Raw genomic sequence first — 17,997 nt, 5'->3', positions numbered from 1 at the left:
TGGTTTGGCAAAATATACTTAAATTTTAAAGATACGTTTCTATGGTATATACAGTAATATTCTTCTTTAACCTCCATCAGAAAAATGTCTCAGATTTGTTTTGTTCTATGCTCAGATTCCAATTATTATATCTCTGTATATTTTATGAAAGTCAATTAGATTTGTTAAAGCTATACTTTATCCATATTGTTATCAAATGTTTGGGGAGTTTCAACAGGTGACAGTTTTATATTTCCTATGATGAGTCTCTTTATCAGTAGGATACTTTTCTCTCTAAGGATATCATTGTGAAGTGTTTTCTTTATGAGAATATGTTGATAAAAATGTAGAAGAGAAATGGAAGACTTCATAAGAGCCAAACAGTTTGGAGAGAGGAATGTCTGGTTACTGTTTGTCCTAAGGATTAGCCACCTAGGAGAATTTAAAGTTGTAAGTTAAATGCATATTTACCCAAGTTTGTTGACTGTAGACCCAGTAAGGTGGTCACTCGAGATTTCATTAGTTAAGGCTCTTAACAAAGAATCTTCTAATCTAAGGTCTGTCTGTAGATGGTAATTGAGTCTGGAGATGAGAGATGTGTTTGAGATTGGAATTTAGTTGATAACATATTTAAATAATTTTATCACTTTATTTACATCTTTGTTTACTTACAGCAAATACAAATTAATATTCTTCTTAGTCCCCCTGTGATGTGTTAAATATAAATGATGTTCCATAAACCGGATTCTATAAAATCTTTAGACCATTACTAAGGAGAAAGGCTTCTTTGTGAAGCAATATTAAATTAAATCAATGTGTTGTGCTTTTTTTTTTTTAAACACAAACAAAAAAACCATTATGCTTTAAAGCAGGGATTATCAAACCATGGACCACAGACCACATCAGGCCTGCTGCCTGTTTTGTAAATAAGGTTTTAATAGAACAGTGACATTCATTTGTACATGTATTGTCTATACCTGCTTTCGTGTTATAGTGGCAGAGTTGTGATAGAAAACATACAGTCCGCAAAGCCTAAGATACTTACTATGGGCCCTTTACAAAACAAGTTTGTCAGCTTCTGCCAGTATATATCACAATGGTAATTAAAAAGAATTTGATGTAGCTTCATAGGAGGCTGATGTCCAGCAAATAGTCTAATTATTAGAAAATGCATATATATGTATGTATGTGTATATATCTATGTGTATGTATATATATTTAAATATGAATATATAAAATGTGTTCAAGCTTCTTTGTCTGTTGGTGCTATTTATGTTAATATACTATCTTGCTACCATGATATCAAAATGAAATTTTTTCAGAGAACTTCCCAAACACTCAATTTAGGTAATATTCTTTAAGTTCACATAATTTTTTGGACATGGGGATGGCTTTTTTGTTTCCCTGCCCTTGGAGAAAATAAACATATTTACCTGAGAATAGCTCTTAAGGTACAAATAATTTCAAAATTGTATTTAAATAGGCTGATAGACATTTATACTTTACTGTATTCTATATTCATATCACTCACTCAATTATATGTATCAACCAATTTATGTCAATATGACATATCCCTATTCTATAATTTGGCACATATTTAATAAAATCACTATTAAAACGAGACTCTTAAAAGAAACAAATTGCCTCACTTTATTGAATAATTGACTTAAATTTACTGTTATACTTAGAGGTCATGTAATATAGACTACACATTCTTTTATTTAGGATTTTCTTATTCCTTTTTGAATTTTTTCTTTTTTTAATTCTTATTTTAAATTAATCAGTTTTTACTTAAAATTTGTTACCAACAAGAATTATCTGATATACAATGAGATTTTTTTCAGGATAAGTATTAAAATACTTATTTTTGAATAGGCATACTTTTGTCTAAAGATCTTTACTTCAGTTTTCAGTTAAGCAAGAGCTATATATGTATATGTTTACATTCCTCCCCACACTCAGTGGTTATGAATTTACATGATGACTTATTGTTGTTGATACCCACTGAGCCCAATAAGCTATGATTATTTTTCCCAGTTTATAGATTTGTAGTATACAATTGGGATTTTGTGAACATAATCTCATTATGCATACTTATGAGAAATGCAATTTTCCTATAAAATCTCCTTAATAAAAGTTATAAATATAACCTTAAAAACACTTTTCACATTTGCCAAGATTTGCTAACTGAATTTAGTTCTTATTCTAACCAAAGTTTTTAAAGGTCCTCTTCACATCTATAATTGATGTTTTGGAAGTAGAACCCGTTATAGAGAATTATTAGTCTCATTTTGTAATGGGTTTACCATCTCACTTTCTCACCTCCTTGCATATTTTTTTTCCTGAAATGATCTCAGTTATACTCTGCGCCTTTACTGGCATGGTATATTCTCAGCAGTATTATTCCCAGTGCCTCTTTCTTGATGCTATTTCTAGAAAATTCAAGTTCAAAAGATCCAATTGTAAGCTTGGGAAACCTGCTCTAACACATGGGCTAATTTTATGAGAATAGTTTCTAAACACAATTGTAAAATTGTAGTTGAAACCAATTAGACTTACAGCTATTTTTCAGTAAATAATCAAATCCTGTTGAATCACAAGCCAAAGTTTTTATTTATAGTATTACTATTGTCAAGTTTATGTGCTGTCAACTATATTCTCCTGGGCATACATGTACCAGAAAGTGTTTTCTATCTGGTTAAGATTTGTTGTTCTGTTAAAATTCATTTACATTTTATTCAGATTAAATTTTTGTACATATTTAGTAATCATGCTTTTATTCACCAAATTGCATACTTTAAATAAATCTAAGAAACAATATGGCATTTTAATTTGTATATACTACCTTGAATGAAAATACCATATCAGCCTAGCATTTCTTCTATTATTCTATTATACATCCTGTAAGTAGGGCTCAGAAATAAGAACTGAACATTAATTTTATGGGTTTTTTTCTACTCGATAGGTGCTATGGATATAGAGGAGAGAAATCGCCAAATGAAAATTAACAAATACAAACAGGTAGCCGGATCAGATCCCAGACTGGAGCAAGATTACCATTCAAAGGCAAGACATTTTTCTTTTTAAAAGTTGTAATATAAACAATTAATCATATGAAACCGTTAGATTCTCTTCAACTTCTGAACGCAGATTAGTTAGACACAAACATATAATGTAATGGCCCCATGATACCAAATGCTAAAATTTATAATGTGTTTTATATTCCAACTTTAAGTTGTCTTACTAAAAACATCATTATATAATATAGGAAATTAAATATATGAAACTCATAAATGATCTGAAGAACAAATCTTTTAGAATGTTTTATTTTGTAGAACCTACAAGGGTCTAACACCCTCAAAATGTTTAGGAAGAATGGCTGTGGTTTTTCTGTACATAGTTTTTTTTTTTTTTCAATTTTATAATATTTCAATTGATTCTGGTTTAATAATGAGTTACTAGAACAAAATATATATTCATATGAGATGTAAGTTCAAGAGGTATTTTTTAGTGAGCATCTTTTGGAGCTACTTTTTGGGAACAAGTTGAGGTTTGAGGTCTACCAGGGAAGATTCCTGCACTTCGTTTTGTTTTTATATTTTCAAAACGTTTTTAGGTTCATGATATTATTCACGGGCAAAGTTATGAAAAGACTTTGCTCTAATGTACCTATTTAAGATTTAATAAGAATGAAAATAGCAAAATTTACTCATAACATTTAGTTACTATGTGTTCTGTGACTTAGTAATGTGATCATTGCAATCGTGTAATATTTGTGGTCTATAGATTTCTGTATATTAGAGAAAAGTAGTGTCAGTTTTTTACACTTAGGTCTATTTTAACTTTACCCACTTAACCTTTAGTTTTTGTCCATTATACTCCATTATTTGGTGAAGTCAAACTTACTAAGTAAAGCATAACTAACTACATTAGGTAAGCATATGTGGTCAGTATCAGACGTTTTCATTTCCCCACTGGATCACCTAAAGGAGATACAGATTCTCACATCAACGTCACCTTCCAAATCACCAATCTCTTCCCAAAATTACGCAAATACTGACATGGTCAATGTAGGATTGTTCATCACAGAGTTCTGATGTCCTGGAAATGACACAGGCCTAAAGCCAGAGAAAGGTAAATTCAAGACAAATAAAGCCCTGCCTTTACTTAGCAGGCCCTAAACTATATTGTTTTCTAAAATAAAAATATGAATAATTTCAAATAGGCTCAGTGAATTTCATAGAAAATAGTTTTATAATGATACAGTATTTCAGATACCTACCAATCTTTTGAGCTTCATGTCTGAAATGATACCTATGTCTTTTCCCAGGTACTTTGTTGGTATTTCTTCTTAGGGCTAAATACACCTGACCTTTTGTGACATCACTTATACTCGAATCGCTCATTCCTTCACTATGTCTAATGCAAAGGCCAAAGCATATCGTCCTAACAAAAGAGGATCTTAAAACTTCTAGAAACATGTCTTCAACTAACAACATCAATTTTTTTTAATCTCCTGCTATATTTTAGGAAAGAATGTAGATGATTTTTTAAAGTACATATAATACTCTCAATAGTAGTCAATGAAGAGATGAGTATGAAGGGAAAATGCAGTCAAGGCAAAACAACATAACAGTACAAGTAAAGGGTGGGAACAAAATGCATAATATGAGACCCTGTATACTTGCGGCTTGTGAAGTGAGTGTTTTAACTGTGAGCTTCCTAAAAAGCAGCAAAGGCAGAAGGGGAAACTGTATCGGTTGTTTAATTCCCATTGTTTATACGATAAAAACGAGTCCCTTAGATGCAATACCAATGATTCTTGTTATAGATACCTGACAGAAATTTGCTCTAGGAGAATGGACCAATGGAATACAAGAGGCATGGCTCCAGATTATTTAAAAAAAACAAAAAACAAGTTTTGATTCCATTCCAATTCATAAATAAATTAATTCTTGAATCTTCAAAGTTTTATAACTTTGATGCCAATTATTTTGGGCTGGAGAAGATTTAAATCTTGGCAAAGGACTAATTATACTAAGCAATATAATTTCATTGGTATTCTGTAAGGAAGTGGTTTTCTAGGTATAGTCCCAGACCAGTGACATCATCACCTGAGAAATTCTGGAAGTGCAATTCTCTGGTCCACATACTTAATAAAAACTCTGGGGGTAGAGTCCCTCTATTTTAGCAAACCTGCCAGGGGATTCTGATGTACACCAAAGTTTGAGAACTACTGCTCTAAGGTGAGCTGCTTGCAAAATTGACTTCTTTTATTAGGGTCTTAGCTGGAAGCCATAATGAATGACATCATTAAAAAATGGAGACTTTGAGGTCAGATGATCTGACACCTTCACAAGGTGCTCATAATTTATTAACATCCTATCACTTGAGTATCAAACACCATTATGTTTTCTGTTACTGAGGTTATGCATTCAGCTTAACTAAAAATATACTTAAGCCATTAAGGTACAACTTCTTGAAAGGGTCCAAAATACAACTCTATTTCATTACCCCACAAATTATTTACTGATGTGGAACTATCTCTGCTGGGTCATCTATGTCCCCATCATCCCTAACTAGATCTTCTCTGTCCTGGATCAAAAAGAAAATTACAGAAGATACTTTTTCAGTCAAGAGTATATATAGATTTAGTTATTATTCATTTTCATACTAATAATTTCTTAGATTAAAATTTTTGACATCTGTCCTTTTAATTATCCATAAATAATTCAATATAAATATAGCTTATATTCTCATTCTTCTATATTTTAAAAACAAGTATTAATTTAAGGCTTGCTCTTGAGTCATGTGCTTTAATACATTAGGTCTAATTCTTAACCAAAATCATTTACAGATGAGAGAACTAAGATATAGAAAAGTTAAGTAATCTGCCCAAGTTCACATGGCCACTGAGTCCTGGAAATTATCATTCATAGATGATCTGATTCTCAATTTTAAAATAACTAAGACCAAATCCCAAACCTCAAACATACGGAGCCTCTACTCTACTTCCAAGCTATCTCCCTGAAATTTCAGAAAGGCTATTAAGAAGCTTTGGTGGAATCTAATTTAGTGTTAGGGAAGTGGGTTTTTTTTAATTACACAAGCCACATTTTATTTATTTACTTGAGAGAGAGACAGTGAGAGAGAGCATGAATGAGGAGAAGGTCAGAGAGAGAAGCAGACTCCCCATGGAGCTGGGAATCCGATGCGGGACTCGATCCCGGGACTCCAGGATCATGACCTGAGCCGAAGGCAGTCGTCCAACCAACTGAGCCACCCAGGCGTCCCCACAAGCCACATTTTAAATGGCATTATATCCCTGAATTTTTCAAGCTTTCCGTACCGATAGTTGTAAACAATTCTTACTAAGTTTTTAAAACTCTCCTTAGTAACTGACTTTGAAAGCATCTGTAGAAACAGTAACTACCAGGTTACTCTCTAAGAATATTTTAAGTATACTAGGAAATTTGAAGATAGAAAATTTGTATCAAAGAAGAGCCATAAAAAAACATGTGCAGACATGATTCCTATTTAACCAATGGATGATTTCTTAAGGGGTTTTCCCTCAAAGAAGTATTTAACTATGTAGCTGGTATACCCCCATGCCTCTCCTTATCCCAGCTTAACTCATCTATTCTATTCTCAACAGAAATTTAAGGAGCAACATTGATTTTTCCTATAAAATCAATATTTTCTGCTCTTCATTGGTTCAGAGGAAAAGTGATTTGTCTATTAAATTTAACAGTGCAAAATATAATTCGGCAAAGAACAACTACCCTGCTTTGCTAATTAAAAGAATTAGCAGTAATTGAATGTTGATGTGTAACTATACCTGAAAATTAATATGGAGAATTTGATAATGTTTATTTAAATAAATAATTTTTTTTTTTTACTTAGCCATGTTTATTATTTTATAATGATCCTGGAAGATATATTTTTAAAAGGGTAGTCCATAATATTTCCATAAAGAATGCTATACAGTTAATTGTTACAGCATTTACTTGGAAATCAAAGCTTTTATCTCTGTAGAAATAATGCTGTTTTTTAAATTAAGTAATTTTGTGTTCCCACAAAAATAATTTACTCTTATTATAACTGTTATATATAAATATCATAATTTTGTTTTCTTATTTATCTCCCTAGAATTAAGTAGGAAAGCCTGTAAGTGCCCAGAACTTTTCAAATGTGAACCAAAAGACTATTAATGCATTTAACCCTTAATCCAGTAGACTGACTTAGTGTTCAGGGAGCAGAGGACAGTGTAGTAAAAATGAGTAAAAGGGTCTTTCTCCATTCATTGTGCACAGTTGATCCCACTTCTTGTCACTTTGTTCCCAGGCTTTTTATCCTCTAGGGATCCATTCACCAATTTCAAAGAGGAAAACAAACTAACTCAAGTAATTTAAATTATAATATGAATAACATAAACACACAGAAATAATTTCAGTTTTTTAAATCTGTAAATACAACTAAAACTCACACTGATGGAATTGCAAACAATATCAATGAAAACAATTTCACACTTAAAGTATTTTTGACAACTAGGTCCCCACTGTTAACTAAGCTGTTCCCTTTATTAGAGCTTATTCTCTTCTCCACACTGAGGATACACTGTCAAGGCCAGCCTATGGTGTTTTAAATTGATTTCCAAGACATAGGCCAAAAGGGGAACCAGGAGAGGGAGACAGGCTGGGGCAGGTTCGGAGTTGCTGCCTATTGGCTGTTTATAAGTTTGCTGTTTGTGAACAGGAGCGCTTGAAGACTCCAGTGGCTTCACAGTGTGACTAGTCCATCAATGTCGGGTAGTGTAGTAAATGGACACCCAGCCGGGAGTCAGGCAACACCCCCCTGGGTGACTTTGGGTAGGTTGACCCTTTATTTTCAGTTTCTTTATCTATTACACTGGGCTTTGAGACCTGCTCCCTAGGGTGGTGGTAGGGTAAAACGAGATGATGTATACGAATGGCTTAGCCGTTAGAGATTAAATGTTGAATACGCGGTGCCCATAAGATTGGTTTTTATTTTTGGAATAATGAGGGCTGATGTAGTCATAGATACCAGAAATTAAAATGACAAGGTTGAAAAGAAATAGTAAAGCGATCAGGGAGCTAATGAGAAGGATTTCAGGGTAACTCAAATATCATGGAATGGTTTCTAGGTTCTCAGAGAATTCAAGCATCAGAGATTTAAAAGGAAAAATAAGACTTAAGGGGAAAGAATTTATGAATCTTCAAGGGATATGGAAATTAAAAATGAGAGACTGGAACATAGTGGGTGATGGGAAATTACAAACTAAATTCCTGAAATTAAGAAATTATGTTACCAAGGCTGATGTTAAATGGGGCTGGCCTTTGGAAAGTGCATGGGCATTTAACAGGAAATGCTCCTTAATAGCGGTGATGTATAAGGATCTGAACACTGAAAGATGAAATTTATAAAAAGTAAAATTTAAACCATGGATAAGTGGCCTTGTACAAATTACTATGAAAATACATGCGTTTAGCAGAAGTGAAGAAATGAAGGATCTGTTTTAATTTTATAGCAGTGATTGAAATAAAATGCTCAAATTTTGTTGGCCTGAGCAGACAGGTTGATTTGCTGGCAGCATATAACACAGTCCAGCAACAGAACAGTTGAGCTCGGCTTTGTGCCTACTGGAGGAAATGCGGCTGCAGAATCCCTTCTCAAGCTCCCAGGAGAACCCGGTATTCACATGAAACAGACCCCATCGTGCCAGTGTTAGTCAGATGGAATCATCTAATAAATAGAGCAGGAGAATTCTAATAGGCGTGATCTCAGTAACTCAGTCTCTACCCTGCAAAGCCCTCCAGGAATAAGTTAAAATGTCCCAACAGGCGTAATAAAGCGTCCTTTCTTGGAAGAAGCAGTTTATTGTTTCTTGAACAGAGGGAGGATTCGGATGTTTAGAAAATTCCTGCAAGGCTTCGTCTGGCCAAATATGGAACAGAATGATTTCATTTGTAAAAATCAGAATTAAGATTACTTACCTGTGGTTTCCATCCCAAGCTTGGTTAGGAAATCTTACCACCTCCTGATGAAGAGGCCATATCAAGAATGCCAGTGGCTGCACTTAGATTTCTTCATTGAAGCACACTATTTCTCTAACCCTCTCTAACCTTCTGGTTAGACCTAGCTTCAAGGTGTGTAGCGAAATCCCAAGAGAAACTTAAGGAATTGACTGAAAGTGGCTAATATGCAAGCCTAGGAAGAAAAACGGACAAGTTACTTTACCCAGAAGCATTCTTTTTTTTTTTTTTTTTAAATTTAAATTCGATTAGCCAACGTACCTAGAAGCATTCTTAACTGCCAAACTTAGTCACCAAGTCTCTGAGAAAGTGTGCTGAGTCCTGGGTGCTGCTCTCCCTCTCCTCCACCTCTTGAGAATACATTTTGTCCAAGTACCCGCACTGTAGTTTGCTTCCTGGCCCCAAACCAGACCACACCCTTCTGGACTGTCTGGCTGCTTGCCCAGTCCAGACTAGCCTCCAAGCCTCCAAGCCTCTTAGTAGTCACCTGCTATGTACTTTTTTACAATCACTCTCTGGTTTTTCCTTTTCCAAGTATATTTACAGAGAGAAATAAAACAAGATTTAAAAATATAGATTATTAAGCTAGTAAGTAAGAGCAACCATTTAATATGGCGCTACAAATACAAGAGATATTAGTGGTAATCTTACCAAGGCTTGAACAAAAAAAATTTCCACCTCACCTACAAAATTGACAAATTATATATATATATAAATATATAAACCTAATGAAAAGAAAGTTGGAGATTGAAATGAAAAAGGAACCAGATAAAATCATATTGTAAAAGACTTCATGTCCTATTTTTCCCTCTTCTATTTCTTATTCATGTCTGTGAGTTTCTTATTCATGTCTGTGGGGATAGATTTCTCACTTATATTATATTAAATGTCCACCAAACTAGAATTTAAAAGTAACTGAACAATTTCTATATATATTTCTTCCTTTACCTTTGAAATAAGTAAAGGGATGATCAATGCATCATCGAGGGAGAAGGGGTTATTGGAAGTATACCTTCATGCTAATGGGGTGCATTGCCTAGAACTATAATAGCAGCCATGATCACAGCACAATGTGTGAAGTCTTGATTGCTGTAATGGAGAGATAAAGCCAGTTTTGTTAGTCACTTTTCAATTATTTTTTATTTTTATTTTATTTATTTTTATTTTTTAAATTTAATTTTAATTTTAATTTTATTTTTATTTTTTAGCGATTATGATTACATATAGGCTGCGGAGTGTATTAAAAGTTTGAACTCCAAAACCAAATTGCCTGGACTCCAATCCTACCTGTCATTATTTGTATTACCTTGGGCAACTTCGTTAACATCCTTGTGCCTAGGTTTCTTGTTCCAGAAGATGTGCTAATAATAGTACCTAACTCATAGGACTGTTTTCAAGATTAATTCTATTTATATACACGTAGAACTCTTAAACAGAGTTTGGAATATAGTAAGAAATACATACATGTTAGCTGTGATATGATATTGGTAATGATGGGGAAGAAGAAAAAGAAGAATCATTTCCAACAGATTACTTGTTCTTAGCAAAGTTCTTGGGCGTTCAGGTCTGTATTTGTTGCCTTTGGTAATATACCAGATAGAGATAAGCATATCTTTAAGGTAATCCTAAAAATATGTGGGTGGAAAAGGAGGAAAAATATAAAAATTAATGATAATGTTAAAAGTCTAAAAATTGATTAAGGTTGTATTATTTTTACTAGTTTAGTCAAATCTTTATCTACCCAAAATTATTTTTCTTACAATTTCTACTCCCTAGTAAGTTGGTTGTAATTCAGTTTTAGTTTAAAGAGAGAGAGAGAGATAAATAATTTTGCACATAAAATTATCTGTACACATGTACACACACATGCACACACCCTAGAACTCTGAGCCAAAATAGAATTTCTCTTTTCCAAATTTTAGCTGATAGAAACAACAACTATTCATTTCTTGCTTATCCCATAGATACAAATATAACTCACTTTATGTAAAAGATCTACAGTTAAAACTTAATGGTAAATAATTTTAGAAATGTGATATTTTTATGTGTGGTTAATCTTTGAATTCAAAAGTTTCTAACTTGAGGTTCCTTTTTTCCTTAACATCTTGTATTAGTTGTGTAGGATTGTCATAACAAATGCCACAGACTAGGTAACTTAAAAAAAATAAAAAAGAAATTAACTTTCTCAAAGTTCTGGAGGCCTGAGGTCCAAAATGAAATTATTTTGAGACCCCTTTCCTTGGCTGCAGATGGCTACTTTCTTGCTATGTGTTTACATGGTCATCCCCCTATATATTGGATTAGAGCCTGGCCATATGAGCTCATTTTACCTTATTTCTTTAAAAGCCCACAAATACAGTCGTATTCTGAGTTACTAGGAATTAGGACTACAATATATGAATTTGGGGGATATACAGTTGAACCATTAAATAGTATTTAACGGTTCAAATAATCAAATGGTTCAATAATCAAAATAATCAGCGGCCTTTTAAAATAACTTTGCTGCCTTATAAAATCATACTTGATTATAATACAAATAGAAATTTTAAGACAAGTAACTAAATATAGCTATTTTGTTTCAAGCTTTATGATTTTTTAAAATTTTCATCATTTTTTTTCTATTTCATCAACTACAGTATCACATCCTCGGAGATGAGATATTTTGTTTTTGTGACAACAAGTTCATTTTTTAAATTATTTTTCTTAGTGATAAAACCACATTTAAAATTCAATATGGTTTTCTTAGTCATAATTTTATTCTGACATTCAATCTATGGGTCTGTTTTCTTTACATATATTTGTGAATTGCTACCTAATACTATCTAACCACATGTCAGGCCAAGAAATATGAAGAGAATATTTTTTAATTATGAAGAAATCATTTGAGATTACTGAGAGCAATTTATATATTATAGAACACGATAAAATTACAGAAGAAACTGTAATTTCTCCCTTTTTAGTAATTCTAATGTTGCTAAAAACTGACAAAAGAATTTTAAGTAATTTGTATTCAACAACTTGCTGCTAAACAGGTCAGTCTATGAATGACAGGTGCCATTGCCAAGATCATAATTTCTTTTAGTATACTGCCTAAGAATACAAAGGAAAAACATTTCTCTTTTACCTCCCCCCCCCCCCCAAAATAAACTCATTCATTCACCTTTGCTTTCATCAGGCCTCCAGAGTTGCTGGCTTGCTGACAACTAGTATACCTTATAAGGAGGACAGGAGATGAATGATATGGGTCAGAAGCCTTTGCTTTCGCTATAATAAGCACTCAATGGGATATTTTTCTAGATTATGGGCATCCATATGAGAAGAAGCTAGAGTGTCAGGAATGGTATATGTTTGGAAAAGGCTTTAGAGGAGGTGAATGTCAAGTATTTTGTACCAAGGTATGGACAGGATATTAACCCCAGGATGGGGTATGGCTAAATTATTGCGTGAGAGTCACAAGCAAATTTTGTAACAGGCATGTGATTATTGGTTTGTGTCTAAAAGTTACTCACAGTAGAAAGGATAATGAGAAAAAATTAGAAGATTTGGGCTTTAACTTTTATTCTACCATTTATGTGATAAGACTTTGGAAAAACTGCCCAGTTGTTAGTTCTTCACAACCCAGCTTTGAGGGAACCTGGTAATCTATTAAGTATTATACAAATACATGGTACTTCGAAGGCTGCACTGGGAAAAGAAAAACCCACTATGCATTAACAGTTGGGTTTTGGGCAACCTCATCATTAATTAAGCAAATCATTTAATCTCATGGCCTACTATTTAAATGAAGTTTGAAGTAGATTTTCAATATTTCCTTTTCTTCATCTAAGTGATTCAGCAATCTCTGATCAGGGCCAGGCTCTCTATTAGATATATTCTTAAAAAGGATTGAATCTATGTACGTTAACATTAATTGATGGCATATTAATTATGATTTAATGAATAAATTTATAGGTATAATATTTTAGCCTATTACTTCACATGAAATAATTGATAACTAGGTTAGAATTGACACATAATTCAAAACCTTTAGTCCATTAGGCAGTCAGTCAAGTAAAGCAGCATGGAGCTGTCTGTACCTGTACTTTCAATCTAATTTGGCCAATTAGAATTTGAACATGTTTACAATTTTATTAGGTAACAGCTTGTTCATGAGCATAAAAATTGTTGTTGTCATTTTTCCTCAATTGGAAGAATTACAGATATTATTAGCAAAATAAATTTTCTGTTTTCCTAAATATGGAACTTTGAATATTTCTATTTCATCGGTTTTGAAGATTGCCAAGTAATACTCTAGTCTGGAAATAATATAACCTATAAGAAGTGGAACTTTTGGCTGTTGATAACTTCGAGAGGTAGAAATGTTGTTTTAGAGGGTCTAGAACTTGACTTGGCTCATGGATATGCCCAATAATAACATTTATTTTTATTATCTATTATGTATGTGACACGGAGTAATAAAAGAAAAACCTTACATTTGAACTTCATTGTCATGGATGAACCAAAATACACTAGTTCAATATAACTTCCTAACTAACAAAGAAAATGGCTGTGATTTTTCTGATTGGCCCTTTTCATGACCAGGCATATTTATAGCAAAGCTTAGTCTTCAAGGTAGAATCATGTAAGAATATGTTACTTCTTAAACCCATTACCATTTTCTGTCTACCCCCAAACCCCCTCCAAAAAAGCTGACCTGAATTTTAAATGGAATATAAAAGAGTTATTTCAATGGGACATAAAACATCTTTATATTTTTATTCAAGTTAGTTTGCAAGATACTGTTTTTTTTAATTACTTTCAAGCTTTATTTGTTTAAGATACATCCAGTTGTAGTTTTTGTATTCTGATTATGCAGGTTGTTTTAGGTAGAGTTTTAAAATTCAGAAAAGGAAGAAAATCTTTATTCTGAAGTATACTTAAAAATATGAATTTTTAAAAAGAAATGACTTAGGTTTTACATATGCTTGCCTAATCTCCCATTAAACATGAAATTATTTTTTAATGAAACACTTTTTTAATGAAAAGAAATTGAAAGACTTCAATATTAATGAATCATACAAGCTTAGTCAATTCACTTCTCTGTTTCTTAAGTTTCTCATCTATAAAATTAAGAAGCTAGACTCTATTCTCTCTGAGATCACTTTCAGCTTTAAAATACTGTGATTTCTTTTTAATGACTCAGTGATGAGTGAATAACAATAAGTAAGTTTCAGCACCAAATAACTTTCCTGGACTTTTCTTTTTTTTATTAATTATTTTTATTAATATATAAAGTATTATTTGCTCCAAGGGTACAGGTCTGTGAATCGTGAGGCTTACACATTTCACGGCACTCACCATATCACATCCTGGACTTTTTTCTTAAACCAAGGATGGTTATAAATGAGTCCTCTTCTGTGTGTCTGAACATAATCTCAGGGGACAATTAGTAGCTTTTTCTTTTCTGCAACTCAGAACTGCATGCCTGGTGTGTCTCTGAAGTTGATCAGCTGTAATTCTGGTTTCTGGTTGCAACATTAAAAGACCAAAAAATTTCCAGGGGAGCAATCAAATGAGGAGCAATAAAATGAAAGACTAAGTGAATGCAGGAAGGAAGGGAGAAAAAGAGGGGATAAGGAAAGAGAGTTTGAAAGCAGAAGAAGGAAGGAGGGATGGAAGAAGGGAGACAGGCAGGCAGGCAAAATTCCTTCCAGTCTAGGAGTTCATAAGTTAATCAGGGACACAACAGGTACATCAGTGCTACTCTTACAAAATAGGCTGTGTTAACTGATGTAATAAAACTGAACCATGCAAAGGAAACCTAAGAGAAATATTCATTTGGCTTGGAGAAATCTGGAACCATGTCATAGAATAATACATGAGGGGAAGAACATATCATGCAGAGGAGGAGCTTAAGCAGAGTTGCAGAAGCATGAGAGCAAAAGCCGTATATTTAAGGAACAGCAAGTCGTTCTTGAGAATGGAAATACACAACAGATCAGGTTACATATTAGGATATAGGAATAGAAAAGTTGGCTTGGGCCAGATAACACAGGGCTTTGAATCACTTGGTTTAAAATCCAGAATGTTCTTCATTATAACCATGGGCTTTGAAGATCTTTGAAGAAGTCGCCACTATGAACACACATTAATTCTAGTGGTAAACTTTGAAAGGGAGATTAAAGACAAGACGTCCTATTCAGAGGCTACTGCTATAGTCTAAACAAGAAGTAAATGTAATGCCTTGCCGCGTTTTGACGGTTGCCTCCATCCAAAATGGTCTTAATGCACACCCAACTGATGCTGCTCTGTCTTGTCACATGACGAATGAGAGCAGTGGGCCACTTCCAGATTTTCAACAGAACGTAGTTACCTCTGCCCTATTCCTGAATTTAATGGATTGTGGCAATTCTCAGACCCTTTCAAGTTTATAATACTTCGTGGTTATTTGGACTGTGATTTAGCCCCAATTCTCTTAAATCCAAGTACTTTGAGTTACTCTAGTGCTTCCTAAGGTACTAAGATTTGAAAAGGAGCCCTCTCCATATCCCGAGTCCATTAAATGCTATTGTGTTTCTGCCAGCTTCACATTCCTAGGACCTCAGTCCTGATGCTGTGTTCTCATATTTTATTTCTGCTGCAGCTTTTAAAATGCTAGCTTGCCTCTTAGTATCTGTATTGTCCCTACCCCATGTCCTAATACAAGTTATAAATATCCCCTCAAAAATACAAAAGTCATGTAATAAACCATGGAATATTTAAAGATGTTCACAAGGGGTCAAGTATAAGGGGTTCCTGTGGCCAAGGAGAGCTTCTTTGTGATATTACTGAATTCTAGCTAGATCTTTCAGGTTTCCTCTCTGAGGGTTTGGAGAAGCATTTGGTCACAATAATGGTACCTGTGCTTTAACACTGACTCTCCTGTCTTTTGGAGAAGTTTTGGTGTGTTGCTTTGCACTGGCAGCAGGCATTCTGTTCTCTCCTCTGTCAGCTTGGCTATAAATGAAATGTGTGTATCACAATGAGATATTGCCATTAATATATTTAATGGTCTGGGAAGAACAGACTTTGAGAATACTTCTTCATTGAGGCAGAAATTTCAAATGACATTTGTTTGAGATATTACTGAATAATAACACCATAAAAATAAATGTAAGACTCATTAAGGCTTTTGGAAAAGAAAAAGAAATTACCTTATGTGAATACATCTAAATCAAGAGATAGCTAAGTGTTAACACATATTATCTATAAATTTAGAAAATAATAGCTGTCTTAGGCATTGTGAAAAGAAAACAATATATAAAATATTTGGATGTTTGTTGGAACATCCACATTTTAATAATTATTAATGTTACAGTCATGAATTGGTTTAACTTTCTTTGATGCCAAGTATAAGCATAGTTATGAAAAGTAAAACCCAGATTAATAGGTTTGAGAATAAAAAACATGGATTTCCAAGTCAAGTTTGGTGTTATCCTACTCCTAAGTAAATAGGTGTCCAAGAACAATGCCTTTTTATTTTAGTGAGATATGGAATTAGGAACTTACTTATAAAGTTTTCATAGCTCTTTCCAAGTTTTTTTTTAGCCAAGAGAAAATGTTTGAGATGATAGCTGAATGCTGATGAAATCTGAGTAACCCAGTCTGGAGCTTCTTTCATTTCATCACAGACTATGCCTAATTGTTATTATAAATACTTACTATGTGTCAAGACCTGCGACCTCATTTAAAGCTCACCTCAGGCTCAGAGAAGTTAAGAGGCTTGCGCCAGTTTGCACTGCTCCAGTAGGAGGGAAAGCAGTACACATCCATGTATTTTAACTCTGTAGCCCAGGGTCACTATGATACATGGCCCCTCACCATCAAAATTAGATGACCGCATTATAGAGGTTATCAATATTGTTAGTTAAAGAATGTGCCTTTATACCATGAAGTCAGAAAAAATTTTTTCTGACCCAGATTAGGATAAGTGGTATATCATTCAGGTTTGTATTCACATGTTCATGGTATTAAAAGAAAAAAAAAAACCTAGCAAAATTATCTGAATAAAAACATTTTTTTTCCCCACAAATAAGAAATCCAAAGAGCAGCTCAGGGCTGCTCCTGCTGTTTAAGGAACCAAGCTTCCTATTCTTAGAGCTTCTCTTCCTGCTCCCTGTTCTTAGAGTAGGACACTCATGCTTATTGTCACAGAATGATGACTGCACCCGTAGGCCCATGTTTTAATGCCAGTTAGAAAGAAAAACAAAGAGGGGAGGCAAATGGCCATCCCAGCTGAGTCAGCTGGGAGTAATTGCTCTCACCAACCCCCACCTCCCCGGTTCCTGTTACGTCACAGAGATCACACTCAGGTCAGTTGATCACCCTGGCTAAATGGAAAATGGAAAATGAAAAATGGAAAATGAAGTCATTTTGTTTTGTTCTTGTTTGTTGTCATTGTTAGACTCCTAAAATAACTCCGGATTCTAAAGTCTTTGAGTAAAGAACAAAAAAGGAGAAAGAATAGGGTAGGCATTCAGCCGCACCTGTGACCAAGGAATAGGAGTCGTAGGCTTGAATTACCAACAGGAAAGACCAAAGACCTATTCCTACACCCCTTGTAGCCAAATACCTAGATATTTGTTACCATTAAATGAGTAAGTAATATTTCTTGACTAATTAGAGTGGAGAATATTGAAGAAGGAGAAAGTCAAAGGTAACACAAATTTTCTATGTTTTAGTTCAATACTGAGCCTATTAAATAATTCAGGGAATATACGAGTCATAAGAATAGCTGGTTTGGGGTGAAAGAGAATAAATTTGGTTTTGGCCATGTTGAATGTGATATACCTGAAAAACCACATGTGGTACATGCCCTGTGAACACCTGGTAATCCAAGTTTGATGTTGGGGGTTGGTGAGAGCAGATGATAAGGATTTATTTGTCATTACATAGCAGTGGAAATGGACAAATGAAGGATCAGATCATCCCGGGGTGGGGGGGAGGG

At 33.8% G+C, this 17,997-nt stretch overlaps 1 protein-coding gene across 49 annotated transcripts in view; it reads left to right on the top strand.

Moving 5' to 3' along the window:
• The window catches only part of RIMS2 (regulating synaptic membrane exocytosis 2), a 603,997-nt gene that overhangs the window by 449,699 nt on the left and 136,301 nt on the right, over nucleotides 1-17,997 (top strand). For 31 of the 49 annotated variants that reach the window (XM_059165830.1, XM_059165827.1, XM_059165815.1 and 28 more), the window contains one exon: nucleotides 2,945-3,045. The exons of the other annotated variants lie outside the window; for them this stretch is intronic. In XM_059165830.1, coding sequence (XP_059021813.1) covers nucleotides 2,945-3,045 — 101 coding nt within the window. The remainder of the gene's footprint in view (nucleotides 1-2,944; nucleotides 3,046-17,997) is intronic. 49 annotated transcript variants of the gene reach the window in all.

The sequence above is a fragment of the Mustela lutreola genome, chromosome 3 (genome assembly GCF_030435805.1).
Source record: "Mustela lutreola isolate mMusLut2 chromosome 3, mMusLut2.pri, whole genome shotgun sequence".
Lineage (NCBI taxonomy): Eukaryota > Metazoa > Chordata > Mammalia > Carnivora > Mustelidae > Mustela > Mustela lutreola.
This window is presented reverse-complemented; position numbering and strand designations above follow the sequence as displayed.